The sequence below is a fragment of the Pygocentrus nattereri genome, chromosome 20 (assembly GCF_015220715.1).
Source record: "Pygocentrus nattereri isolate fPygNat1 chromosome 20, fPygNat1.pri, whole genome shotgun sequence".
NCBI lineage: Eukaryota > Metazoa > Chordata > Actinopteri > Characiformes > Serrasalmidae > Pygocentrus > Pygocentrus nattereri.
Window position 1 is genome coordinate 26857179 of NC_051230.1, and position 27485 is coordinate 26884663.

Genomic DNA, 27485 nt, shown 5'->3' on the forward strand with positions numbered 1-27485 from the left:
CAGAGGTTTGTGTTGTGGTCAGTAGTAGTAGCGCTCGTACGGTGGCTGTTGAAGTAACATAAACAAGAGCTGAACTATTAAAGGTAGGAAGCTGTCCGACACGTTAACACTCACTCACTCAATGTTCTTCAGTTACTCTAAAACAAACATGCAGGATACAGTATGAGGTATAAGTATTTGTACAAATGTGGAGGGAAAACAGTAGTTTGTTCTAAAGCTGGATGAAGAGAGCTGTTAAAATCGCTACGGTGGCTGGACCCAAAGAGCTGCACATAATAAGCGAGCTGCAAAAGCAGAAAACATGTCATCAAAACGACAAGATCTGTGCTGCATTTTATAAACGACCTGCAAACACAAAGAGCACAGCTTTAGCAACGCGGCTGAAATGTTTCCGGAGGACACTCAAAGAGGACGGAGACGTTCAGACCTGCAGCATAAACGCTCGCTGTATCGTGATGGAAGCCAGCTGAACAGTGTAGCTGTACGTTTTCCTAAAGCAACACCTGCTCGTAGCAAACACACAACAATGTCTACTCGCTTACAGCGTTGCTACGCTGTCTAAAGGTGCTGTTTGCGTTGTCTGTACGCGGCTGTCACAACCTCGTTTTTCAGTAGCGTTGCCATTCGGTATTGTGATGACCTGTTAGCAACCTAGTAAACTTCCACGTAGTTCCACGCACAACACAATGGAATTCATGAAGATTCTAGGAGGTTGTGACAACGCTCTGACAACGTTGCCACTGTGTTGTCATAATGTTGTCAGAGACCTTCTGAGGAATTACATTTCAACGTTGTGGTCACCAAAACAATAGGTTGTCATGGCATGACATGCCAGATAGCTAACTAGCCAGTCCATTTGACCATGAACTTACCCGACCATGAATGTCTGAGGTCTTATCAGCTTCTGTCGGTTATTTTCAGTCCCAGATGTTCCGTCTCCTTCCAAAATCATCCTGCTGTGTCATGGCATATTTACATTTACATTTATGGCATTTGGCTGACGCTCTTATCCAGAGCGACTTACAATTTGATCATTTTACACAGGCAGGCCAAGGTGGTGTTAGGAGTCTTGCCCAAGGACCCTTATTGGTATAGTGTAGGGCGCTTGCCTTGGTCGGGGATTGAACCCCAGAGTAGAAGGCAAAGGTGTTAACCACTACACTAATCAACCACCATTTGGCATGTAGTTGTTAACATTGTCAAAATATGCTGATCCAAGGTGGATATAATTGTGTAGTTACATATACAAATGCAGTGAAAAATACCAGTTTGTTCTAGATGATAAACCTGTGTGTAGTGTGTGATCTTTGGGATTGTGACTGGGAACCTCTGGTCTAGGTGTATTCATTTTTCTGAAGACTCCTTGATCTTTCATTCTCTCTCCAGACAGCATGTGTGTGAACAGAGCGTGATGGGGAGGGTAGTCATGAAGCAATTCATCCTGCTGACATTTGTGGTCTAAACAGTGAACAGTATCTTGTTTGAATCTAAATTCATTGGTGACCGTCTGGCTGTTTGAGGTGTAAAGTAGTCAATAGGGCTCTTGCCATGGCGAAAATAGTCAATTGAGTGTGAGTGTATAAATGCTGTAAGCTCTACCGCTCTAATGACTTAAATCTGATTGAATGCACTCAAATGAGATGGCAGTATAGTTTTACAGTGCAGTGTGTCATTCTATGTTAGCTAAAATGTGTTAAAACTACATAGGCATGGACTATATGGTAATTTATATTGTATTTTTTTCCATAGACCCAGATTCAGAGGCTGAGATTTTCAGATTCGGGGACAGATTTTCAGCAGAGAATGGATAATGCTTTGCTATTGGGCATGTGCATAAATTTTATGTGTGTTTGTGGTAATTAGTGTTGGATCAATAGAGGTATTTTGACTTTAATGCCAGGTTTGATGTGTATAGTTATTCCAAATATATACCTCAGGAAACAGATTAATGTCTTCAGTTACACAGTAACCGACAGTAGTTCACACTTGTACAGTAACTGAAATTTTCTTGAACGATTTGAATTTTGGGCTTTTGAACAGCATCAAATGGCTAGAACTCTTTCTGTAGAGACTCAGCAGAAAGAGAAAACACTGGTTGTGTTCAGTTGTTTGGCATAACTGAGCTAACACTGCTTTACCTGCTGGAAAGACAGCTTGCTTGACAAAATGCTTATCTCAGCTCAGCAGAGATGGCCGAAACATTATAAGGTAAATTAGTTTTTCATTCATAGGCTCATTCAGAGTTTCGGAATCAACTCTCAAAATCTAAATGCATCACTATACTCTGCCACATTACACTACATCTTCTACAGTGGTTGGTATGTTTTTTGCTGTGAGTTTGAAGAAGGTTAGTGGGTTGTCGTGGATTGTAATAGCAATTTTGGCTACTACATGTGTTCCCACTACAATAGTTTCATTACACCATGGAATGTATCTGATACTTTTTGTAGTTGTTTCTAGTCAAGAAATTAGTGTTGTTCTTCTTTCACTGCTACAGTTTTGCTGGTTTTGACCTTTTTTTGTCCTTTTGTGTACTATAGTCCAGTGGTTTTCAACTCCAGTCCCGGGGAGCCACTGTCCTGCATAGTTTCAATGTTCACTTCCCCGACACACTGAATCCAACTCAAGAGGTAATAATCAAGCTCTGCATGAGCTGAATCAGGTGTGTTAGGAGTAGAGAATACCTAAAACTGCAGGGCAATGGAGCCCCAGGGTTGGAAGATAAACCTGCTGTGCCTCCTGCTGGTTAAAACTGAGAAAAAGTAGAGCTGTATTTTCAATTGGAATGATTGAGCTAGCTAGCTAACTGAGTTTATCTGATACCTAAATTGGACTAGTGCATTTTGATGCCTCTGACAAGGCCAAAAACCAGTATATGCTGGCCATCTTTGGGCCCTCAGGCAGCACTGCATTAAGAACAGACATGATTCTGTATTGGAAATCACAACATGGGCTCAGAAACATTTCTGCAAACCACTGCATCCAAAATGCAAGTTAAAACTCTAAAATGTAGCCATATATAAACAGGATCCATAAATGCTGTGACCAAATATGGGTCTGAACCCGTTTAAGATGGACTGAAGGGAAGTGGAAAGCGCCCTGTGGTCCGACGAATCAACGTGATTTTTTTTTTTATTTATTTTTTTGGAAATCATGGACTCCATGATGTGTTAGCTTGGTTATCAGTGCATAGTTCAGAAGCCAGCATCCGTGATGGTATGGGAGTGCATTAGTGCACATCTGTAAAGCTGAATGATGTATACATGTTTTGGACATGGTTATATGTTATATGTTGGACATATAATATAAAATGCAAAATGTGGCACGTGCAAAGTTTGGGGATTCTCTCAGTCAATCCATGGGTGATTGTAGGCAAAGAGTTCAGCTTGTGTTTATACAACAGCACTTGATTCCAGAGTGTCTCTTATGGTTTATCTAAGAGGGGTTTGCAAACGTAAGATGTTGACATTTATGTTTGCTGCACTGGCCTACTATGAAGTATTGTTGCACAATGTTCCTGTGCAAGTCAAATCTTGCTGCAGGTCTCTGGCAGTGATATGGGGTTTTACTTTGCAGTCAGCTATTTAGTTTAAACCATGGCTGTGAAGTGTAAGCACCCTAAGAGATTTGATGAATTTTTAAGTTCTGAAATTGTCAATATCTGACTTGTAATAAGTTCTGAGACCTTAGCAAAAAATTGCATGTAGCAAAGCGAATGCTTTGGCTCTTTTGCAACCTTGTAAATGCATCCACAGGGCACGTACTTGGAAAATCACATTTATTTTTGCCATAGAGAAATCTAGCTTAGACCTGGAGTTTCTAAAATGGATGTGAAGCCAACTACATGATTTAAGTGGTCTATATGTCTGTTTGAACAGTTTTGGTAATTAGACCATTGGCTTTTGCACATCAAATGAAAGTTTATGCTTTCCTTTACACTTTCTTTGGGTTGATGTAAGTTGAGCATGCCCAATTTAGATCAGACTACTTTTGTTGCAGTTCACATTAAGTTTATCTTTTCTTTTTTTTCTTTTTCTCTTACAGAAATGAATTTCATCCTGTTTCAAGTCTTCTCCTGCTCTTAGGCTCCACTACCCTACACAGCTTTAATATATACCTCTGAAAACACTTAAGGACATCCCAGTTAAAAGTAATCTTAAACTGCTGACACTAGTAAAATGTAAGAATATGGCTTTCAGAAGAAGCTGTACTCAGCAAATATCATCTAGTACCCTTCACAAGGACAAACCTCACAGACAAACACTGAAACGCAACAAGGGGAGAAGTCACAACTGCTCAGAGAGTGGAGAGAGTTTTAATCATCATAGTCACTTCCAAGGACACCAGCATGTTTATACAGAAGAAAAGCCGTATCGTTGCTCAGACTGTGGAAAGAGATTTAATCGTCAGGGTCATCTTCAAGAACACATGCGCATTCACACAGGAGAGAAGCCACATCAGTGCTTAGAGTGTGGGAAGAGTTTTAATCGTCTGCGTTCCCTCCAACAACACCAGCGCATTCACACAGGAGAGAAGCTATATCATTGCTCAGAATGTGGAAAGAGTTTTAATCATCACGGTCATCTCCAAGAACACCAGCGCATTCACACAGGAGAGAAGCCGTATCACTGCTCAGAGTGTGGGAAGAGTTTTAATCGTCAAAGTACTCTCCAGCAACACCAGCGCATTCACACAGGTGAGAAGCCGTATTACTGCTCAGAATGTGGAAGGAATTTTAATCGACAGAGTCATCTCCAAGAACACCAGCGCATTCACACGGGAGAGAAGCCGTATCACTGCTCAGAGTGTGGGAAGAGTTTTGCCCTACAGAATAATCTCAAAATGCACCGGCGAATTCACACAGGAGAGAAACCGTACTACTGCTCAGATTGTGGAAAAAGTTTTAATCAACAGAGTACTCTCAAAAGACACCAGTTCATTCACACAGGAGAGAAGCCCCATCGCTGCTCAGAGTGCGGGAAGAGTTTTAATCATCAGAGTGATCTCAAAACACACCAGCGCATTCACACAGGAGAGAAGCCGTATTATTGCTCAGAGTGTGGGAAGAGTTTTACTCTGCAGAGTACTTTCCAGAAACACCAGCGCATCCACACAGGAGAGAAGCCGTATCAGTGCTCAGAATGTGGGAAGAGTTTTAGGCATTTAAATACTGGAAAGACACACAAGTGCACCAAGAGCAAAAGTGGAAATAGGCAGTAATGAGCGTACCCATAACATATCCCAGGAATAAAGGTCTAAAATAAACGATGCTTATAGCCCAGATTTTTAAAAATGTCCCCATTGCTGTTGTCCACTGTTTCTCAAGCATAAGCTTGACATACAATGAAATACATTTTTTGTGCCTACAGTCCAGACACCTAATGGGAAGGCGTGGTACTTCATAATCTCTTCAACCCAGTTCCCAAAATGAGTTTCATTTGAAATACATGGTGAGAAAATCAAGAAGCTCAACATTCATTAAAAGAGGTTGTTAACCTCATAGTGCAGTAGATCTTGCTAGTATAGTTTTTCTGATGTAATGATGGAAGTTTTGGCAAACATTGAACAGTGTGTTTGGCTCCTTGAAACCCTCTATGCTTCTCTATTCCTTCGTGTTCACTAATCGCGAAAATATTGCTTTGTCTGTCCTTAAATCTTTAGGAAATGTTTTCTATATGCTCTGAAGAAATTTGATCTTGAAGTATGATGTATTTTTCATAATTTATATTTTCTGTGATTGGTGTGATTGATGTGATTGGGTGATTGAAGGTCCCCCCCCCCCACATTTGTTATCATTAATGCAAATTCACATGTTTATATCTTATTAATTATAATTAACACTTGATTATTTTTTCATTATATGCAATTTAAGCCTGATCTATTCTTTTCTTTGCATATAATTTGTGTAAAGCTGTAACTGCTTCGGCCAAATCTGTGTTGAGGCAAGGAAGACCGCATCTGCAGTTGTCAGCCCGCACTTCTCTAATTCTCAACTTTAAGGGGCAATTGCACTGTCATTAGCTTAGGTGTGGTTTAGAGTTTAACCTGAGTTTGAATGGGTCACGTGGGTTCTTAAACTCCATTGCTGTGTCCTCTGAGCATGTAGTTAAAGTGAACCTGCAGTTTAATCTAAACCCAATAGCACATTTTTTTTTTTAAATCACACCTCTGCCACTAGATGGTGCTGTAGCTCAGGTTGAACTGAGGTTGAACACAACCAACTACTGCTGTTTGTGGCTTTTACATTCTACTTTTTTGGTTGAGCAACCATATGGAAAACATGTTATCTTACATATATCCTCATTGTTGTTGCTTTTTTTTTTTCAAAGTAGTGACAATTTTTACTGCATGATTGTTCAAATGCTTACTGTGCTATTTTTTAGTGGGGCTACATAAATAGTTCTATGTATTTGGTAATAGTCGGCTTTTTACAGTTTTCAGCCTGTACCTACCACCTGTACCTGACACCCATATACTGAAAAGACATGCCCCACCTGATGTGTGCCCTTCCAATACCCCATCAATGACTCAATGTATGTTTTATATATAAAAAGTGTGTGTGTGTGTGTGTGTGTATGCACATTATATATGTATGTATTTTTTTTTTTGGGGGGGGGGGGGGCCTTTTTGAGCTCCATTTTTTAAATTGTCACTGATCTAATTGAAATAAAAACACATTACACAAAAACACAATGTGTACGTTACCAAACTAAAGGCTGTACCATATTTGTGTGGATGTACAAAATATAGTTATTTTAGATGTATATGTCTTATCTATGAGTAACAGTAGGTATTTGTTACAAAGGAAAACTCATTAAAATAAAAAAAAACAGATTTTACCAAACTAAAGCTTATAGTGTTTGTGAGATGTGTTAATAAACAATTTCTGTTTAGTGGAAGATAATGCTGTGTGTGTGTGTGTGTGTGTGTGTGTGTGTGTGTGTGTGTGTGTGTGTGTGTGTGTGTGTATATATATATACTACATCTCACAATATAATTTATATTTTATATATAACGTATTTTCTTTGTGTGCCTCAGTTGCGGCCCCGAAGCCTTAACCTTTAATGAAAGATTCTACCTTTCTCTGCCATTCTTGGTGTTTGATTGTTTTATGCTTTTATTAAGTAATGTTTTATTTCTGAAATAAAAGCATGCGTTTTTTCCAAGACACGTTAAAACTGAGTTACCTGTTTATGATAATGGGTGGTTTTCACATTATCTGTACATTTCAGTTAGTTCCAAGGTTTGTGAATAACACAGACAAGTTCCTCACCTCGGTAAAGGTTTTACGTTTTTAAACAATACTCGCACTTTAAAGACGGTCTCTTACTCAAGATTAGCTAGCGTTTAGCTAAACAGGCATGCAGTCAATCACAGCTCACTAAATGTAATCATTTAACCACTGTCATCAGATTCAGCGCGCATTCACTTCAATGCGTGATCAGAAAACAACACCACCAGTACGGGCTTCCTGTTCGCCAGCTTGCTTGCTCTTGTTCTTCTGTGTTAATGGAGGTTGGCAGGCTATGTTGAGGGGCATTACCGCCACATACCATCGCAAGCGGCGATGAGCGGGTCCAAGAACGCACAAGCAATACCAGCCCTTCTGCAGGTTTAGTTCATTCGGCCTAAAAAGGCTTCAAGCTGTTTGGGTCTTATTCATTGGCAGAGTGAATAGAACTGAAATGGTGTCACTTAATCAAAAGGCCTTCAGTTGTCATAAACAATGAGCAGACGTCTTTATACACATTGTAAGTTTCCATTCATATGTACTGATATACACCAGTTTGTAGAACATCCAAGAAGTTGTCAACATAGATGTAAGAACTACATGACTAATGGCAGCATTCCTCACATAGTACCACTTGCACAGTGGATTGGTTCTATATTTAACCCATTGACTTGGTGTAGGCTATAGTGAGGCCTAAGGCACTCATAGGGGGCCCTTTAGGTGTAGAGCAGCTCAGTGAAAGTGGGGCACAATTTGTCAAAAGGCCTCAGTATGATATCAGTATTGATCAACGACTAAAACCATAGACGTTCACCATGTTTTGGTCAGAATGACCTTTTGACCTTTGTATAATAGGCCTTCCATCCATCCATCCATCCATTTTCTAAGCCGCTTCTCCGTCAGGGTCGCGGGGGGGATGCTGGAGCCTATCCCAGCAGTCTTCGGGCGGAAGGCAGGATACACCCTGGACAGGTCGCCAGTCCATCGCAGGGCAGACAGACAGACACACATAAGGCAAAATACCAGACAAGCAGTGCAACTTTTGACATGACAAAAAAATGAAAGTTGTTCAGGTGAGTGAACTGAGCACCAATTGTTTAGCACCAATTGTTTGTCGTGACGGCAGTAATTAGTTGACTGATCCACATGACTTTGAGTAGAAAAGTCAACATTTTTTGATAAATATTTACCTAGAGATGCCTGAGTTATGTGAGACCAATTTCAAAAAGTTTGGCTGAAAATCCAGAGACTAGTTCTAAAAGTATGGTTGTCAAACAGTTAACGATTACTAAAAAACTTAAGTTTTTTAATAAACATATAATTGCAAAATTGTTTGACACGATGTACTACAATGGATTCATATGGAATTTGCATCAGAATTGTAATAATATAGTAATGACATGTAATAATAGGTTTACATTTAAGTATAGCGCCCCCCTGTGGTCAAATCTTTTGAAACTAGACTGTTTGTTAGGAAGTGGATACATGTAGACACCAGTCAAGTTTCATGATGATTGATCAATGATAAGCCTGTCAAAGGCCTGCTGAATGCTGATTGGCTGATGGTGGCCATAAATTTCAATGTATCATATTGGCCTTCAATATTCATTTATAGTATGTGTAGTAGATGATGCCTGCCAAGTTTCAGTTTGATCAGATGCACAGATGCTGAGAAATAGTTAATTGGCAATTGCCCCGCCCCCTAATGACATATGCCCGTCAAAATTGAATGGCTTCCACAGAATCTTGTCTTGAATAAGCATATGAAGTTTCAATCTATTTGGCTAAAGCATCCTCGAGTTATAGAGTCTTAAGTGAATTTTGAGTTTTGTCAGAAGGGCTAATTAGCATATGGCAGCCATAATGTTTGAAAGTATCAAGATTTTTTTTTATAATTACTGATAAAGAGGCTCTTCTGAGTTTTCTGATACCAGAAAATTGAGAATTGAGTGAAAATTGTAGGACTAGTTCACAAAAGTAGGTTTTGCATATTATGCAAATTAGCACAAATCTAAGTGGGCAGAGCTAAATGGTACCAGTGGCAAAGTAGTTTGGCTTGACCCAAGGAATGACGCACAAGTTATGAGTGGAGTTATGACGTGTTTTGGTGCTCTATAGCGCCCCCCCTTTGGCCAATCTCGGTCATTTTTGCTGTCTGGTGAGATGCACACAAACTACACCTACCAAGTTTGGTGTCTGGATGCCTTATGATCTGTTCCCCACAACACGTTTTGAAGAAGAAGAAGAAGAAGAAGAAGAACAAGAACAAGAACAAGAACAAGAACAAGAACAATAGCATCCTATGCACTGTGTGCTTGGACCCTAAAAATCATATGCAAGTAAACTGGTGGCCCTGGGAATCCGCAAGAACTTCCTGTCGTGCCACACCTCTCACAGTGTAGCAGAACATGCTCAGCTGTTTCTCTGTTTTGACAGTGTCTGCAAAGCCATGGTTCACATTTCTTTATTATGTGTAGTGAATAGTTTAATATGTATGTCTTATTCTAAAAAGTATAAGAGCAATTTCTTGCCTCTAATCGTATCTCCTGATAACAGCCATCCTGTTGTTGAATTTTGTATAGATGTTCCCAGTTGTTCCACCAGTTCACGTATATCTTTTAAATGAAACTTTGGTCTTCGCCTTGCTCAGTTTTTTATTTACATTTTGCACAGTGTCCCAACATTTTTGGAAATGGGATTGCGCAATAAACAGACCATCCTTTCTTATAACTGTATACCTACCCTGAACCACAATGTTTATTTATTCAACTGTACAAATGTTCATATCCATATTTTACATAAATAATTCACTTCCTTAGACTCTGCACATAGGTACATATTCATATTTACCTTTTTAGCCCCTTTCATATTAGCTCTTTTATATCTAATCTCATTTATTATACTTTTGTAATTATATTTTTCTTCTTTTTAATATTTCTTACCATTTGTGTACCTGCCTGGTCTGATTTCTATGCTACATGTGTGCACTCCCCATGACCGATTTTTTGCGACATATTTAACAAAATAAAATGATGCTCATTCTAAAGTCATTATTCATATTCATAATGACATTATGGAACAGCAAAAAAGAAGTGTGCATCTATTAGGTTATATACTGTGGCAGAAACAGCTGTTTTGCCGGCCAGTTTTCACCAGAAAACGCATAAATCATCTCGGTCTTGTTGGATCTCAAAAGCTAAAGAAATGTAAAGCTTATTTAGTGTATGAATGAAAAACATTCTTTCATAATTCCTGTGATTATAAAATTTACTAGGATTTTTTAGAGGGTATTGCGAACAACAAAAGATATATCAAAGCATAAAAATAGAGAAAATAGAGAAAAAACACCAACAGCTTAAAACATTCACAAAAACACACATAACCGTACATGCACTGGCTTAAAGAAAGAATTTAGCACCTGACAGACATAATCAAAGTAGTTTTTTCCTGTAATGCGCATTATATGTAAATTATATTTTCTCCATACAGAACTGAATATACTTTGATTGAATCATTGTTACAAATCAAAAAAAGTGTAATAATGCACACTTGCACTGCTTTAGGAACATAACTAAATACTGTGTCATTGGTAAGATTCTGTCAACAATGATAATGTACCTTGTGTACATTCTAATGATGTCAGCAAGTGTCGCTCAAGAGTCCCAAGCTCTTGAATGTCCCTAAATGCACACCTTTCACCCAATTTTCCAATGGAGATATCAAGTTAACACTCTGGTACAATCCTACTTGTAGGACAGATTGGAGATAGATTGGTATACCCTTCTCAAGGAACATTCAGCCTTCAAGCTTTACAAAGAAAATCAAGTCATTTCCAAAGAAGTGTAAATGAAAAGAAAATGCAATGACAAGTGAATCATTTATTATATTTATTAAAAATAGTACAAACACAAAATATCAAATGAAGAAATAGAGAAATGTTGTTTGAAACATATGTACATTTTAAATTTGATGTCAGCAACATGTTTTACAAAAGTTGGGACAAGAGCAAACTGAGACGTAAACTTGTGTAATGTTAAAAAATACCTGGTGGAACATCTCACAAGTGCCACCTTTTATGTGTCCGAGTTAATTTAAGATGAACTGAGGCAAAGTGGGAAAGTGTCCTGTAGTTCGATGAATCAATATTTGAAGATCTTCCTGGAAGTCATGAATGCTGCAGTCTCCAGGGTAAAGAAGAGAGGGACCATCCGGCATGTTAGCAAAAAAGCCGGCATCCGTAATGGTATGAGGGTGCATTAGCGCACATGGCTTGCGCATCTGTGAACATACATGCAAGCTTTGGAGCAACATATGCTGTCATCCAGACAATCTCTTTTTCAGGGAAGGCCTTGCTTATTTCACCAAGACAATGCCCAACTACATTCTGCATACAACAAAATGGCTCTGTAATAAAAGAGTCCAGGTACTACAGTGGCCTGCTTGCTGTTGAGACCTGTCAGACATTAGGTGCATTATGAAATGAAAAATGTGGCAAAGGAGGAAAGCATATATTAATCAAGAGTGGGAAAATATTTCACTTATAAAACTACAGCAACGTGTCTAAGATCCTAAGCACTTAAAAGTGTTGCTAAAAGCAGAGGTGATGCAACACAGTGGTAAAAATGCCCATCCCAACTCTTTTGTAACATGCTGCTTTCATCAAATTCCAAATGGGCATGTGTTTTTTTTTTTTTTTTCAAAGGATGTTTCATATGTTGTCATTGTACTGTTTTCAATTAAATATATTGTTTAAATGATTTGCACATTATTAAATTGTTTTTATTTACATTTTGCACTGCTTCCCAACTTTTTTGGAAACAGTGTTGTATTACTGTTAATGAGGCATTAAAAAAAGAATCGGATTTACTTAGTAAAGAATATTTGAGAGTTCATATTTGGCATAAATGATGACTGTGTTTTTTTGTAAATGTGGCTCTGAAACTATACAGCATCTTTGTAGCAATGATGTATCAACAAGGTAGTTGTCATGCTAACATCGCTGTGTTGTGTGGTTCTTGTAAAGGATGACCACAGGCTCTGGCAATACAAATACACTGGGCAATGAAGTAGTACTGTTACTGACAAAGGAATCTACCTCCTACCTACTTTCCCGGTTTAGTTTTTTGCTGTCTTTTGGAAGGAATAAAAAAAAGGAATCTATATTTAAGTGGCTAACCACAAATAATCCACTGGGACAAGCTTGTGAGAGTTTTTTGTTTATTTTTTGTGACTGACTCAAAAACGTTTAAGTTGTCTGCAGTTTACTGTGGAAAAGATTGAAAAGATAGATCATCTTAGCCTAATTATGCTTACTCAATTTATATGAAATATACCAGCATTTTTAGGGGGTGCTTAAGCCCCCTGACACCCCTTATTACTGCACCATGTGTATAGTTTGTAGGCTTGACTTGGTGTTCAGCAGAGGAAATATTTGTTGATGTTTATGCACATTCTTTTGAAATGATGTAAAGTAAAAATAGACGGTTTAAAATCAAATCCATGCTGGAAGCACTGTTCCCTCCAGACTGCTAGAGTAAGTGAGTGCCTGCAGTGTTAAGGTTACACACTTTACTGCCTATTTACACCACTGCTCTTAGTGCACTTGTCTGTCTGTCACTCTGAGCAGTGATACAGCTTCTCTCCTGTGTGGATGCGCTGGTGCGTTTTGAGATTACTTTGCAGAGTAAAACTCTTCCCACAGTCTGAGCAGTGATACGGCTTCTCTCCTGTCTGAATTCGCTGGTGTCGTTGGAGATGACTATAATGATCAAAACTCTTGCCACAGTGTGAACAGTTGTGAGACCTTTCCTTGCTGCATTTTTGTGTTTGTCTGCGAGATGTGTTCGTGTGGAGAGCACCAGATGGCATTTGCTGGGTACAGGAGGCTCGTCTGGACACCATGTTCTTTTAATTTACCTGTTTCAGCAGTTTACTCTTGTCGGAATGTCCTGATGTGTTTGTGGATGCATATATGAGCTGTGTAGAAAAGTGGACACTAGGAGCAGGAAAAGTCTTGAAGCAGCACATCATTCATTTCTGGAAGAAAGAACGAATGAATGCATGAATGAACACTTCATCTACATCAACTTGCAGAGAGTGAAAAGAAACACTAAAAGGAGAGAACCAGAAGGACACACAGACACGGCAGCACTCTGAAACAGTTCGGCATCCCTCCACTCCACCGTCCACAAACTTGTGTGACCGCGTGCGAGCAGCGGGACGACAGCACCAGCGTCTCAGTTTACTATAATTCCCTGTGTCCATGGACCCCTGGATCTGCTGCCTTTATCTAAGGGGGAACATTACCTACCAAAAGCTAAACTGAACAAGTGAGTTTTCAGCCTAGTCTTAAAGATTGAGACTGTGTCTGAGTCCCGAACAGTTTCTGGAAGATCATTCCAGAGTTTGGGGGCTTTATAAGAAAAAGCTCTTCCCCCAGATGAAACCTTCTGAATTCTGGGGACTATTAATAAGCCAGCGCTCTGGGATCTGAGTGGTCGTGATGGCTCATAATGAGAAATAAGTTCTTACAGGTATTCAGGAGCAAGACCATGTAGGGCTTTATAGGTCAATAAAAGGATTTTATAATCAATACGGAATTTAATAGGTAGCCAATGAAGTGATGATAGCACTGGACTAATATGCTCAAATTTTCTAGTTTTAGTGAGGACCCTAGCTGCGGCGTTTTGGACTAGTTGGAGTTTGTTTAAATTCCTGCTTGTACATCCTGACAGTAGCGCGTTACAGTAGTCTAGCCTAGAAGTAATAAAGGCATGTACTAGTGTTTCTGCATCACGCAGGGACAGGGCATTTCTGATCTTGGCAATGTTGCGAAGATGTAGAAAAACTGTCCTAGTGATGCCGCCTATGTGTTGATCGAATGATAAATCTGAATCTATTATAACGCCAAGATTTTTTGCTGCTAATCCAGGTGTGGCTGGATTTAAGATTAAAGATTTAAGATTAAATCTGGTGATTTACTTCTTGCTAATTTTGGACCCAGAAGGAGAACCTCTGTTTTGTTACTGTTTAATAGGAGGAAGTTGCGTGACATCCAGCCTTTCACGTCTTTTACACAGTCCTCCATTTTCTTTAACCTGTGTTGGTCATCAGGCTTGGCTGAAATGTACAGTTGAGTATCGTCTGCATAACAATGAAAGTTTACACCATGATTACTTATAACTGTGCCTAACGGTAACATGTATAGCGTAAATAGTAATGGTCCTAATATAGAGCCCTGTGGAATTCCAAATCTCACTTTTGAATAATTGGAAGATAAATTGTTTACCCTAACAAACTGATAACGTTCTGATAGGTAAGATCTGAACCATGATAGGGCTGTCCCTGTGACTCCAACCATGTTTTCTAACCTTTCTAGGAGAATATTGTGGTCTATTGTATCAAAAGCCGCGCTATGGTCAAGTAGCACTAAGAGAGATATGTAGCCTTGATCAGAGACAAGAAGAAGATCATTAGTTATCTTAACTAGAGCCGTCTCAGTGCTGTGGTGTGGCCTGAATCCAGATTGGAATTTTTCATATATATGGTTCTTGTGTAGATATGAACTAAGTTGTTGGGCCGCAGCTTTTTCTAAGATCTTAGATATAAACGGTAAGTTAGAAACAGGCCTGTAATTAGACAAAACGGTGACATCAAGATTTGGTTTCTTGATCAGGGGTTTGATAACTGCTAGTTTAAAAGCTTTGGGAACATGGCCCAGACTAAGGGATGAGTTTACAATAGTTGAGAGAGGGTTTATAATAACTGGCAGTACTTCTTTGAGTAATTTTGATGGAATTGCATCGAGTGTGCAGGTTGTGCAATTTGCAGAAGAGATAATCTTCTCTAGCTCCAGCTGTGGGAGTGGGTAAAAGGTTTCCAGATTCTTTTCTACAGCTGTGTTTTGTTCTATATCAGCCAAGTCAGATGGCAGCCAAGCTGGATTTGAATTTGATACTGTGGGTTGAATTTGTTGTCTAATATTATCAATTTTATTATTAAAGAAGTCCATAAAAACTTCACTGGTGAGAGTTGCTGGGATTTCTGGTTCATTACCTGCCTGATTTTGTGAGATTTGGGAAATCACATTAAACAGAACTCTAGGATTATACTTATTATTCTCAATCAGTGAGGCCAGATATGCTGAGCGAGCTTTAGTGAGAGCATTTCTATAATCTATAAGGCCGTCCTTCCAGGCAGTGTGGAACACTTCTAGTTTGGTATGACGCCATTTCCGCTCTAATTTCCGAGCTGTTTGTTTTAAGGTCCGGGTTTTATCGTTGTACCATGGGGTGGGATTTTTCTGCCTTATTCTTTTTATTTTAAGTGGGGCCACATTTTCTAAAGTAAGGTATTTTCTAAATAATCGGTTAGTAAATCTAATTCAATTGGATCTGATGGAGTGGAGACTGGGGTTGATAACTCTGGCAGATTTTCTATAAATTGTAGGGCAGTAGAAGGTTTTATTGTGCGCTTTGTTGAATAACGAGGGGACGTATGTTATGGCTAAATCGTAGCTCATACGAAATTAAGTAATGGTCGGAGATCGCTGTGGTTTGCGGTACGATATTAAGCTTGTCTATGTTAAGACCTAGTGTCAAAACTAAATCTAACGTATGACTACAGTAGTGTGTCGGCCCTGTTACATTTTGGGTAAAACCAACAGAGTCTAGGATTGAGGTAAATGCCCTTTTTAATGGGTTGTCTACCTTCTCAAAGTGAATATTAAAATCCCCTACAATTATTACTTTATCATTACACACAGCCAAGTTTGCAGCGAAGTCACTAAATTCTTTTATAAATTCAGAGTATGGCCCTGGTGGTCTGTAAATGTTAAATAATGAGAACGCCTTCTTTTTTGTGACCGGATTTGTGACGTGAATAGAGAGGACCTCAAAGGAAGTAAAAGTGTCGCATTGTTTCTGACTAATATCGAGAGTATTTTGGTATATTACACAGACTCCACCTCCCTTGCCTGTTAGTCTTGGCCTATGTGCATAATTATAGCCTACAGGCGTGGCTTCATTTAAAGTTAAATATTCATCTGGTCTAACCCATGTTTCAGTAAGACAAAAAAAGTCAAATTTATGATCGCTTATAATTTCATTTACGACGACTGCTTTAGAGTTAGTGATCTTATATTAAGTAGTCCAGGTTTTAGATCTAAGGTGTTAGTGCTATCATCAGAACATGGATATATGTTGATAAGTTTATTTAAGCGGACTGATTGAGTTTTTCTGTGATTAAATTTAGTTTTAATTCGGGGCAAAGACACAGTCTCAATAAGGTTAATCTTGGGTGACGCCTCAAGGCGGATCGCAGACGGTCGGTTTAGCTTGTCTGTCTGCGGCCTGGTCCCGGCTCTGGACTGTCAGCAGCGGTTTACACTACTCTGCCGACTAACTAAAAGACTGTGTGCTATGCTGCACGAAAGTAAGGCAGCACCCTCCCGCGTGGGGTGGACACCATCCCTACCTATAAGACCAGGCTTGCCCTCAAAACGTAACCAATTATCTATAAAGCCCACTTGATTTTCGGAACACCACTTGGACATCCAGCGGTTTAACGCCGTAAGCCTGCTGTAGGCCTCAGCGCCGCGCCGCATTGGGATGGGGCCAGAGCAGATTACGGCATCGGACATCGTCTGGGCCTGTTTAATCACCTCTTTAATATTAGCCTTAGTTATCTCTGACTGCCGCAGACGGATATCATTGGCCCCTACATGAATAACTATCCTCGAATATCTCTTATCAGCTAATCTAAGGTTGCCACTAATGTCCGGCGCTCTGGCTCCCGATAAGCATCTAACTGTAACTGCTGGCTCCCCTAACGGAGTAGCTAAAAACAAAAAAAGAGATATCACTCCCATTTTGAAAGAACTGCCGTGTTGGGTTTATTTTATTTTAAAGTTCTGCTACTAGTTTTTTAAGGCTGGAAATGACCTAGCACCTGCTTACGTCACAGAGTTTATGTTCATGTTCCAACACAAAATCTTGGATCTGCAGACAGTGGCCTTCTACAAATACCTTCTGAAAAATATCTAAAACACGGAGAGGCCTCATTCAGATGTTATGCTTCTAAATTGTGGAACTCAAATCCACCTTTTATTAGACTGTCGAGCTCAGTGCTCACTTTTAAGAAGCATCTAAAAATATATCTTTAACTTTAACATTTAATTAAAACTCAATGTCTCCTGGTATCTACCTTTTCATTTGAACCATGTCATTTTCTTAAATGAATCAATATTAATACTTACAAAAATGGTAATGGTAAAACATGTCAGGACACTAGATTGAATTGGGTCAGTCAAATACCTAGACATAAGAGAATCAAAGAAAATTGACAACAGATCAGAATATTCATTTAGTGAAAGTGCTTGCAACCTTTCCTTAATTATATAGATCATTCATTATTAGATTATTAATAATATAGATATATGGGCGGCACGGTGGCGTGGTGGGTAGCGCTGTCGCCTCACAGCAAGGAGGGCCTGGGTTCGATTCCCCGGCCGGGTGACCAGGGTCCTCTCTGTGTGGAGTTTGCATGTTCTCCCCGTGTCTGCGTGGGTTTCCTCCGGGTTCTCCGGTTTCCTCCCACAGTCCAAAGACATGCAGTCAGGCCAATTGGACATGCTAAATTACCCCTGGGTGTGAATGTGTGAATGACTGTCTGTGTCTGTCTGTCTGCCCTGCGATGGCCTGGCGACCTGTCCAGGGTGTATCCTGCCTTCCGCCCGAAGACTGCTGGGATAGGCTCCAGCATCCCCCCGCGACCCTGACGGAGAAGCGGCCTGGAAAATGGATGGATGGATGGATAATAATATAGATTACTAATAGTGGGTCTTCATGATGCTCCATGGGGGGTACACAAGTGAAGGCCTTCATTGGCCGGGCTAACATGAATCATTTTTGATGTTGATGGTTCAATAAGACTCGAATAGACCATGAGATGGTTATAGGATGCAAATCTGACCAAAAGTATTGCAACAACAAGAACATTTTGCCAGTTTAAAAAGATTGTATCACAGTGGTTCTTAAAACAGTTCCAACACCCTAGAAGGCAGTCAGTGCTTTATCCTGGCTCCCAACACTCCTTAACCAAGATATTAGCAACACAAAAATGGGTTAAGGCAAAAACATGGACTGTCTGCTAGGGTGCAAGAACTGATTTAAGAATCCCTGGTCTAAAATGCCAACTGTCTAATAAAATGCAGTACGACCAAAAGAGGGACTGAATTTTATCCAATCTCTTCAACTTCCAAATAGTGCAGTAAATGTCCAAGAGATACATTTTAGGATTCAACCATAGGCTGCATGTTTCACTAATGGACATTAAGGGCACTAATTGATTGTGAACAAAACTACTTTTGGAATGCATTTAGTGCACTATATACAGATTAAGCCCCCCCATCCATAAACCTCTAGGGATGTCCTAATGCACACTTGGATTGGTTCAGTAACATAACTGAAGACATTGCCATTGATGAGATTCAATCAACAAACAGTGCCCCTCATGCACATTTTAATAACAAGAGTCACTTTTAGTAAGGCCCAGAACCTAATAATCTTTCACCCAGTTCCACCTGCTGCACCATAGGCCACCACCATGACTAGTAGAATAGATTAGAGATGGGCATGAAATTCCATTTCTCATGTCATGGCACCATTCTTAAGCAACAACCAGTCTCCAAGCGCCATGAATAGAAAGAATATTAACAGTCCTTATAGTCTGTAAAAAGAGCAATGGAAAGTTCAAGGATGAGCTGTGTCTCCATTACAAATCTGTTCAGTACTGCCCAGCACAGCAAAACATCATTGTTCCAGTCTTCAGAGTCATATCTCCTTTGTTATAGTCCTCAAGAAGAACATGCCAAACATACTTCATACAAAAACCATCCCCTAAATACTAAAAGTGAAGACAAAATTGTACTGTATTTGCAAAAAGCATAAGCTAGTTAATGTGTAGGAATCAAAGGAGCAGACGCAGGATGTAAGGAGCCAAACACACTCAAATGTCAGGCCAATTGGACATGGTGAATTGCCCCTAGGTGTGCATGTGTGAGTGAATGTGTCTATCTGTCTGCCCTGTGATGGACTGGTGTCCAGGATGTATCCTGCCTTCCGCCCGATGTCAGCTGGATAGACTCCAGCACCTCCCGCGACCCAGAAGGAGAAGAGGCTTAGAAGATGTGTGTGTGTGTGTGTGTGTTTGATGAAGTAACTTCAGTACAGAGAACGCTTAAGCTCTTGTTTCTGCCCTTCGCACAAACAAGTGTTTTAGAACCAGGGGAGGCTAACACAATATTTTATATATATCACTATTACTAATATATACATATTAGTAATAGTGACACATTTTAATAGCATTTATTATATCAGTTCTGTTGTTTTAAAAATGATTATTATCAAAAATATGGGGGGGGGGGGGCTCATATCATGAAAAATATGATTTCCTCACTTTCTCACTTTCTTGAGTTTAATGTTTTACATAAATATTGTCAAAGTGTGCCGTTCATTCTCCTGTCCATACAGTCCATATATAGGAACTAAGCTGTAAAAAAACAACGTGCTTCAAAAAGCTTTTTTTCTGTGATGTCATGAATATGTTGTTGATGTGTTACTGATAATCTGTTAAGAGTTTATTAATCATCTACAAAAGGCCACTCCAAATAAAGTATTACCAGCTGTTTTTATAGCTTAGTTTCCACAAATGGACTGTACGGACTGGGGAGTGAATGGTGCCTTTCATTATTTTCATGATGTTCACACAGACTGATCGCCACCTGACTCTGTATGATGCATGCCGACACGTTTTTCTGTCTAACATGGGCCCAAACCAATCCTGTGTCAGGATGACATACCAGAGCTGATTTAAGGGGAGCCAATGATATTTAGATAAAGTAAAAATGAATGCGCTTTTATGTAGTTCTAACCTCAAAAATTGGTCATATAAATGTATTAATATCTACAACTTAAGATTATCACACCCAGAAGAAATAACTGACCAAAGTTGGGCTTCTGAGTAGTGTTCATGTTTGACCAGAGGAGGATGGGTCTCCCCTTGTGAGTCTTGGTTCCTCCCAAGGTGTCTTCCTCCAGACTGAGGCAGTTTTTCCTTGCCACCGTTGCCTCTGGCTTGCTCACTGGGGATATATGTTGTAACTGTGTGTTTTCAAACTTCTGTAAAGCTGCTTTGTGACAACTTACCTGTAAAAAGCGCTATACAAATGAACTTGAGTTTAATTGAATTGAATTCATATGTCCTATTTCACTTGAGAATATTTTCTTCTCAAACCATATTATAAACATTAAAACGGTGGAATATTCTTGTGTTAATATTAGATCTTTATATTTTTCCTTATGTTATGTATTTTCTCCAAAAATTCTTAAATAAAAACAGGTCGTAATCACGGAGCTGGAGGCGGGGTTTGATCGAAGACGGGTGGGATTTAAAATGACGACTGTTCCGCCCGTTTCCGTGACTGCGTGGATCCAGCGTGAAGGCGCGTCAGGCCAGTTGGTGGCGCCAATTCTGTATGTATAACTTTCTCCAATTGCAGTAAAGCGGAGAAGCAGAAGGTTTTGTTGTGGTCAGCAGTCCACGCCTCCGCGCTCATGTTGGAGGAGCAGAAACAAGAGCTGAGCTGAGCTGCTGAAGGTAGGAAGCTCTCCGACGCTTTAACACTCACTGTTCTTCATTCACCCTGAGACAAACAGCTGGAGACACACTTGAGTTCTGAAAATAAGATTTGACGAGTTTAAATTAGAGCAGACAACACAGAATATGCCAGAATATTCGGTTGTTTTCTTTCTTTCTTTTTGATTTACACTATAAACATACTACATTGAAATGCTCATACGTAGTAGGTTAAAATGCTGTTTTGCTTTTGGGCCAGCTTTGCCTAAATACTTCTAAAGACATGTCTGTTAAAATTTTGTACACGTAATCTTATCAGGTCAACTTATTATTGATTGTATTATTGGTATTAATGTAAACACTCATAATCAACTGTAAAAATGAATGGGTAATGTGTGAGTCAGCCGTTCAGGAGCTTGATGGTGTGGATTAGGTGTTTCCAATCTAAGTCTTGGAGACATGCTCTATATATTTTTGTAAATGAGATGTGCTAGATGGAAGAAAGCATCACATTGTGTATAGCGTGGGGTCTCTGACACTGTAATTCAGATCCTCTGGTCTAGTTGTAGAACCTTTTCTAAGAACTGGTCATCCTTGATCTTTTACCTTTAAGTGACTTTCTGTTTCCCTTGTTATATCAAAAACATGGGGTATGTGCGCATGCATGTGCGGGCGCAGCAGCTTGGTGTACCCAACAATTGAAGACGTGAGAAGACCTGCTTTTTCAGTTTTTCGCAGCATCCATAAATGCAAGTTCAAACTGAGTCATGCAAAGAAGAAACTATATATAAACAGGATGCAGAAACGCTGCTGCCTTTTCTGGGCCGGAGATCTGATGTCCTATGGTCTGACGGATCAAAAATTTGAATTGTTTTTAGACATCATGGACACTGTGTCCTCTGGGTTAAAGAGGAGAGGGACCATTTAGCTTGTCAACAGTGCAAAAGCCACGGAGGCTTTGACATGGAGGTGCATTAGTGCACATCGGTGAAGGCACCATCGATGCTGACTGATGTATACAGGTACAACATATGCTGCCATTCAGTCAACGTCTTTTTCAGGAAAGACCTTGCTTATTTCAATGCCAAACCAAAATTCTGCATGTATTATAACAGAATGGCTTTGTAGCCTAGGTGCTAGATTGACCTGTCTGTGGTCCAGACCGGTCACGCATAGAAAACATTTGGTTTTCTATTAGCCCCACAAACATGGATATGCCACCATACTCAGAGAGGGGATGAGATACCCTTCTGCATGGCTATATTTGTGTCCAGGCCAAACTCACCACTGGTGTTTGTTGCCAAAAAAAGCTCTACTTTACAATATACATATACAATTATGAATGACTTGGGTATCGGTCATAGATATTGCCATCCCAAGCGTTGATACCATTACTATGTACTATTTGGTATCGTATTTGTGCAAACTTATTAAGACATATTTCTATAATTTAATATATAAAACATGTAAAACTTGGCGTGAAAAAGTTTGGACACCCTTTCATCTGTGTGTGATGGTAGCCTGATGTTTCATTAGACCACAGCACTTGATTCCAACATGCCTCTGATTTATCTCGGAGCTTTGTTGCATATTTCCAATGTTCCTTTATAATTACCAAAAAAAAACAGTAATGAGATTACAGGTAGAATATAAAAACAGAGTGATTACCACCAGGATTACGTTCAAATGCAAACAGGTGGTCTTTTGCCAAAATTTGCCATTTTAATGATAAATAGGTCACAAGAATTGTGTAGTTTTAGAGAGCTTTTCATTTGAGGAAGAAACAAGGGGAGGTGGTCCTGCAGCCAATCCATAAAAATTTTTCAAATTTTTAAAAAAGTTTTTAAAATTATTATTTTTGTTGTCAGAGCTGATATCTGCAACGTTTCTGAAATATGTGAATCAGTCATTTAAATGGTTTTATAGACCACCAGATTCTACAGCAGCAGACCACTTTGGCAGTAAACTTTAATTCTAATTTATTGCTCCATAAATTCTAGTTTGATTTGGATATAAATCTAACTTTTGATACTCAAACCTGGCAGATTTGAACTAAAAGTCTGAAACATGAACAGAGAGTGAAATCTTGTGAGCAGCAAAGTTAGTTTCATTTTCACTTTTTGATTTTCTTCAGTAGTTTTGTTAATATTTGTAGATTATCTTTTTTAAGTTATTATAACCGTAATGATCAACTCCCTCTTGGTTTTCATGTGGAATAAATGCTTGTTTAAACTAAACTAGATCGCATGGATGTATGTGACCGCTGAGAGCTGATTAGGGAGCATCTACAAATGACAAAAGTTAAAAAATGACACACCAATATGAAACCTTATGATCTAGTTCAGTTGTTTTAGCAGACAGAACACAAATAATGGGCAGTCATAGAAAATAGAATGATGACTTCCATTTAAGGCAAATAAAGAAAAGTCCAAGGAGAGCAGTATAGTTTTTAACTATATTGAATTTGGTCCATTGTCCTGGATCTTTCTACAATGATTAGTTGTTCCTCTGTGTTCTTGTTTAAGAATTTTTACTGTCAGTGTGATAATTTAATGAAAATAAAAATAAAGAAAAGCTGTTACAATAAGTGTTTTTTTTTTCTTTTCTCAAAAAACCTTAAAGCTTGATTTCTAAACTTTAAAGTCTGAATATGTGTCCAAACTCAAATTACACTGTTGACAAAATTTGTCATTTTTATGTGATAAAAATATCCATATATTTCTTCTTTTAGATTTGTCGATTTTGCTAAATGTGAGATTAGTGATGATTCCTGTCAGGCATAATGTTTCATTATATTTCAGTAGTTATCTATAGTCAATCATTGATTTTATAAAATAGTGCAGTTCACATTTAATTTATTTAATTATACATCTTTAGTATTACAAGTTCACTTTAAATTAGGTAACAATTACGTTTTTATTGGAGAATCAATAATGTGTAATGGAATACATTTTTAAAATAACCCTATCAGTGCTGGATTTTGTGCCAACAAAATCTTCCTGCAGGTCTTTGATAGTGACTTGGGGGTTTTGCTTTGCATACCTGACCAATCTACAGTTTTTTTTGTTGTTCCAGATTGTTGTTGTCTTGACTTCAATAGTTGTCCTTAACTTTAATTTCTTAGTGCCAATTCAGACAGTGAAAATTATAAGCTGGATATGTTTAGGTATCTTAGTCTTCTCTTGCTTTATAAGAGATAATAGATTTCAGATGCTTAATCAGCAGTTTTGATGAGCTCTTGGCTGTGATTTGTAAGCACTCTAAGAAGTTTGTCAGGTCATATTTTTTTATGCTCTGCAACAAAATTCATATTTTGGCTCTTGGTAAAGCAGGGGTTGCAGTGGCATTCAGCAGAAAAATATACATAGGATAAAACATATTGAGTTTGAAACAATGTGCAGTTTTCAAAAATCTGATTCATTTTTACCATAGCAAAATCCAGCTGGGTGATTGGGTTTTCCACATCAGATAAAGGTTTATTCGTTCTTTTACATGTTCTATCAGTTGATGTAAGTGTTGCATTCCACATTTATTATTTTTATTTTTTTTCCCCAGAGATGATTGACATCCTCTTTCAAGTCTTCTCCTGCTTCTAGTGTCCAGTTTCCTACACTGCTGTAATACACATAACTCCATACATATACTTATAGTCCATAAACACCTTGGGACATTACAGAAATAGTAATGTTAAGCTGCTGAAACAGGTTATATAACAATATGACATCCAGAAGAAGACCCAGTGCTCAACAAATATGTGGTTTCCTCAGCACAGAAACTTCTCGCCAACGAACACAAAAACAAAGCAATAAAAGAGCTCACTGTTGTGCAGAGTGTGGAAAGAGTTTTAATCATCATAGTTATCTCCAAAGACACCAGCTGATTCACACAGGAGAGAAGCCGTATCATTGCTCAGAGTGTGGGAAGAGTTTTAATCAACAGAGTACTCTCAAAATACACCAGCACATTCACACTGGAGAGAAGCCGTATCGCTGCTCAGAGTGTGGAAAGAGTTTTACTCAACCAAGTAGTCTCCAGAACCACCAGAGAATTCACACAGGAGTTAAACCATATCACTGTTCAGAGTGTGGGAAGAGTTTTACTGTACAGAGTAATCTCCAGCAACACCAGCGCATTCACAAAGGAGTTAAACCATATCACTGTTCAGAGTGCGGGAAGAGTTTTACTCATCAGTGCAATCTCCGACAACATCAGCGCATTCACACAGGAGAGAAGCCATATTTCTGCTCAGAGTGTGGGAAGAGTTTTAATCACCAGAGCTATCTCCAGAAACACCAGCGGATTCACACAGGGGAGAAGCCATATCAATGTTCAGAGTGTGAGAAGAGTTTTAATCGACAGAGTCATCTCCGACAACACCAGCGCATTCACACAGGAGAGAAGCCGTATTACTGCTCGGAGTGCGGGAAGAGCTTTATTCAGCGGAGTTCTCTCCATCAGCACCAACGCGTTCATACAGGAGAGAAGCCATATTACTGTTCAGACTGTGGGAAGAGATTTACTCACCAGAGTTCTCTCCATCAGCACCAACGCATTCACACAGGAGAGAAGCCGTATTACTGTTCAGACTGTGGGAAGAGTTTTAGGCATTCAAAGACTGTGAAGATACACAAATGTACCAAAAGCAGTGGTGGAAATGGGCTGTAATGAATGTAACCATAACGCTATTCCGGAAACAATGTCTGTAGGAAATGGTACTTTCAGTTCTGATTTGAAACTCCTTGCAGGCCAGCACCTATTGTTGTTTTATATGCTGTTTCTAAAGCATGAGCATAAAATGAAATACAAGTCAAACCTACAGCTTGTACCCAATGTGAAGGTGTAGTCCATTACATTTATCCCCAAATAATTTTCATTTGTGAAATATTTTGAAAATAATTGAGATTTTCTTCATTAAATATATAATTTATTTACTTTCTAATTTAAAGCTGTGTTATGTAAGAATTGGTATGTTTTGCTTATGGAGTTGACATCCTTGGGCATGTTCTATGCGGCATAAAGTCGCATACAAGCCAGACTACAATTGATCATGAACCTTCCATTACTGCTTTCAGAGACTTTAAGAACTGTTGTTCTTTTGATACATAGAGAGTGATTGTTCCTTGAGAAGGGAGCTGAGGAATAGCTTAAGTCCATCTCCAGCCTGTCCTACCAGATGTGGTGGTGGCCGATGGAACAGAAATTAGACCTGGATATCTCCATCAGTATAGAACTGGGTGAAAGGAAACCATCTGGGGACTTTCAAGGCCTTGGGCCTCACTGAGAGTGACTCTTGCTGACGTCATTAGAATGCGCATGAGAAACACTATATTTGTTTCTTTTTGTGAACGTGTTAAACTGTTGAGATTATTTTTGTTAATTTTCCTCTTGTTTTTATTATTTTGATAAGATGTTTCTGTAACCTTGGAAAAAATTTTTTTTTTTTCTTCTTTTAAAATTCACTGTTTTGTTTTTTGTTTTAGGATACGTTGCATCACTGAAATTATGGAAAATTAAGGTTTTTTTTGTTTTTTTTATAAATTTCGATCTTAGTCAAGCTGTGCTAAATTACCCAGCATTAGACCAGCTTTAGCCTGCAGTTCTCTTTGGCAAAAACTGGCTGGCAATACAGCTGTTTAAAATATTCCACAATGCTACATAACCTGATAGAGGCAGATTTATTTTTTTTGTTGTTCCATAATGTCATTTGCTAAGAATCATAATCACTCGATTTCACTAAATGACAAGAAATGTCAAAAAAGGACAGTAAAGTAGTAAACGAACATACAGTAAATAGCATGAATAACATATTAGACAGAGTGTGGGTGTGGTAAACAGATTAATTTGTGAATATGTAAAATGTGAATATGTGCAGAGTCTGAGGAAGTGACCTATTATTTACAGTATATTACAGGATGATATGAAAAAGCTTTGTGGTTCAGAGGATTTACACATTTATACAGAAAGAGAGGGTCGTTGGCTGTATATAGCGAATGTGTGCTTTAGCATTTCAGCATGTTTGTAATATTTTTGAAGATTTGTATTGTGTTTGTATGACTGCTGTTTCATAGGTGTTAAAGGAAAAAGCCTGAAGCTGTAGTTGGTGTGTGTGTTCGTCAGTCTTCTCTGTATCAGTACCACAGCACCCAGAAAGATGAAACACATTGCAGTGAGTGATGAACTGCATGTGCATTGAGAGTTTATCATCTTTCCAGAATGGTGGAGCTGAGCCACTCATGAAGAACTACAGTCATGAATATTGGAAGCTTGTTCTCTCTCTCTCTCTCTCTCTCTCTCTCTCTCTCTCTCTCTCTCTCTCTCTCTCTCTCTCTCTCTCTCTCTCTCTGACTTTCTTTGTTCTTGTATAGTGTACAGATGCAGCACTGCAGGATTTTTCATTTCCAAAACAGCGTTAATCTTAGTTGCAGACGTTTATTCAAATAAGTGTGATAATAATAAGAACTAGACTAAGTCAGCTGCTTAACTAGTGGCCTATCAACGACAAATGAAGCAAATATAGCTTAACACTACTGTATGTGCTGTTGCACTTTTGTGTACTTCTATTGTAAATTCACTCCCTTCAAACTCTGATATTGTTTCTACATTTCTACCTAATCTTTAT

The 27485-nt window shown here is 38.9% G+C and overlaps 1 protein-coding gene across 1 annotated transcript; it reads left to right on the top strand.

Moving 5' to 3' along the window:
• On the top strand, positions 1-26962 carry LOC119261560 (gastrula zinc finger protein XlCGF26.1-like). The gene is made up of 3 exons (XM_037531815.1): positions 1-83; positions 4045-5186; positions 24736-26962. Exons 2-3 carry the CDS (start codon positions 4189-4191, stop codon positions 25529-25531), a joined length of 1794 nt encoding a protein of 597 aa, XP_037387712.1. The 5' UTR covers positions 1-83; positions 4045-4188; the 3' UTR covers positions 25532-26962.
• The last annotated feature ends 523 nt before the right edge of the window (positions 26963-27485 follow it).

Coding starts and splice junctions, on each gene's coding strand:
- LOC119261560 (XM_037531815.1), top strand. CDS start 4,189: ATGGCTTTCAGAAGAAGCTGTACTCAGCAAATATCATCTAGTACCCTT. Junction 5,187..24,735: donor AATACTGGAAAGACACACAA/GTGCACCAAGAG, acceptor TTATCTCCAAAG/ACACCAGCTGATTCACACAG.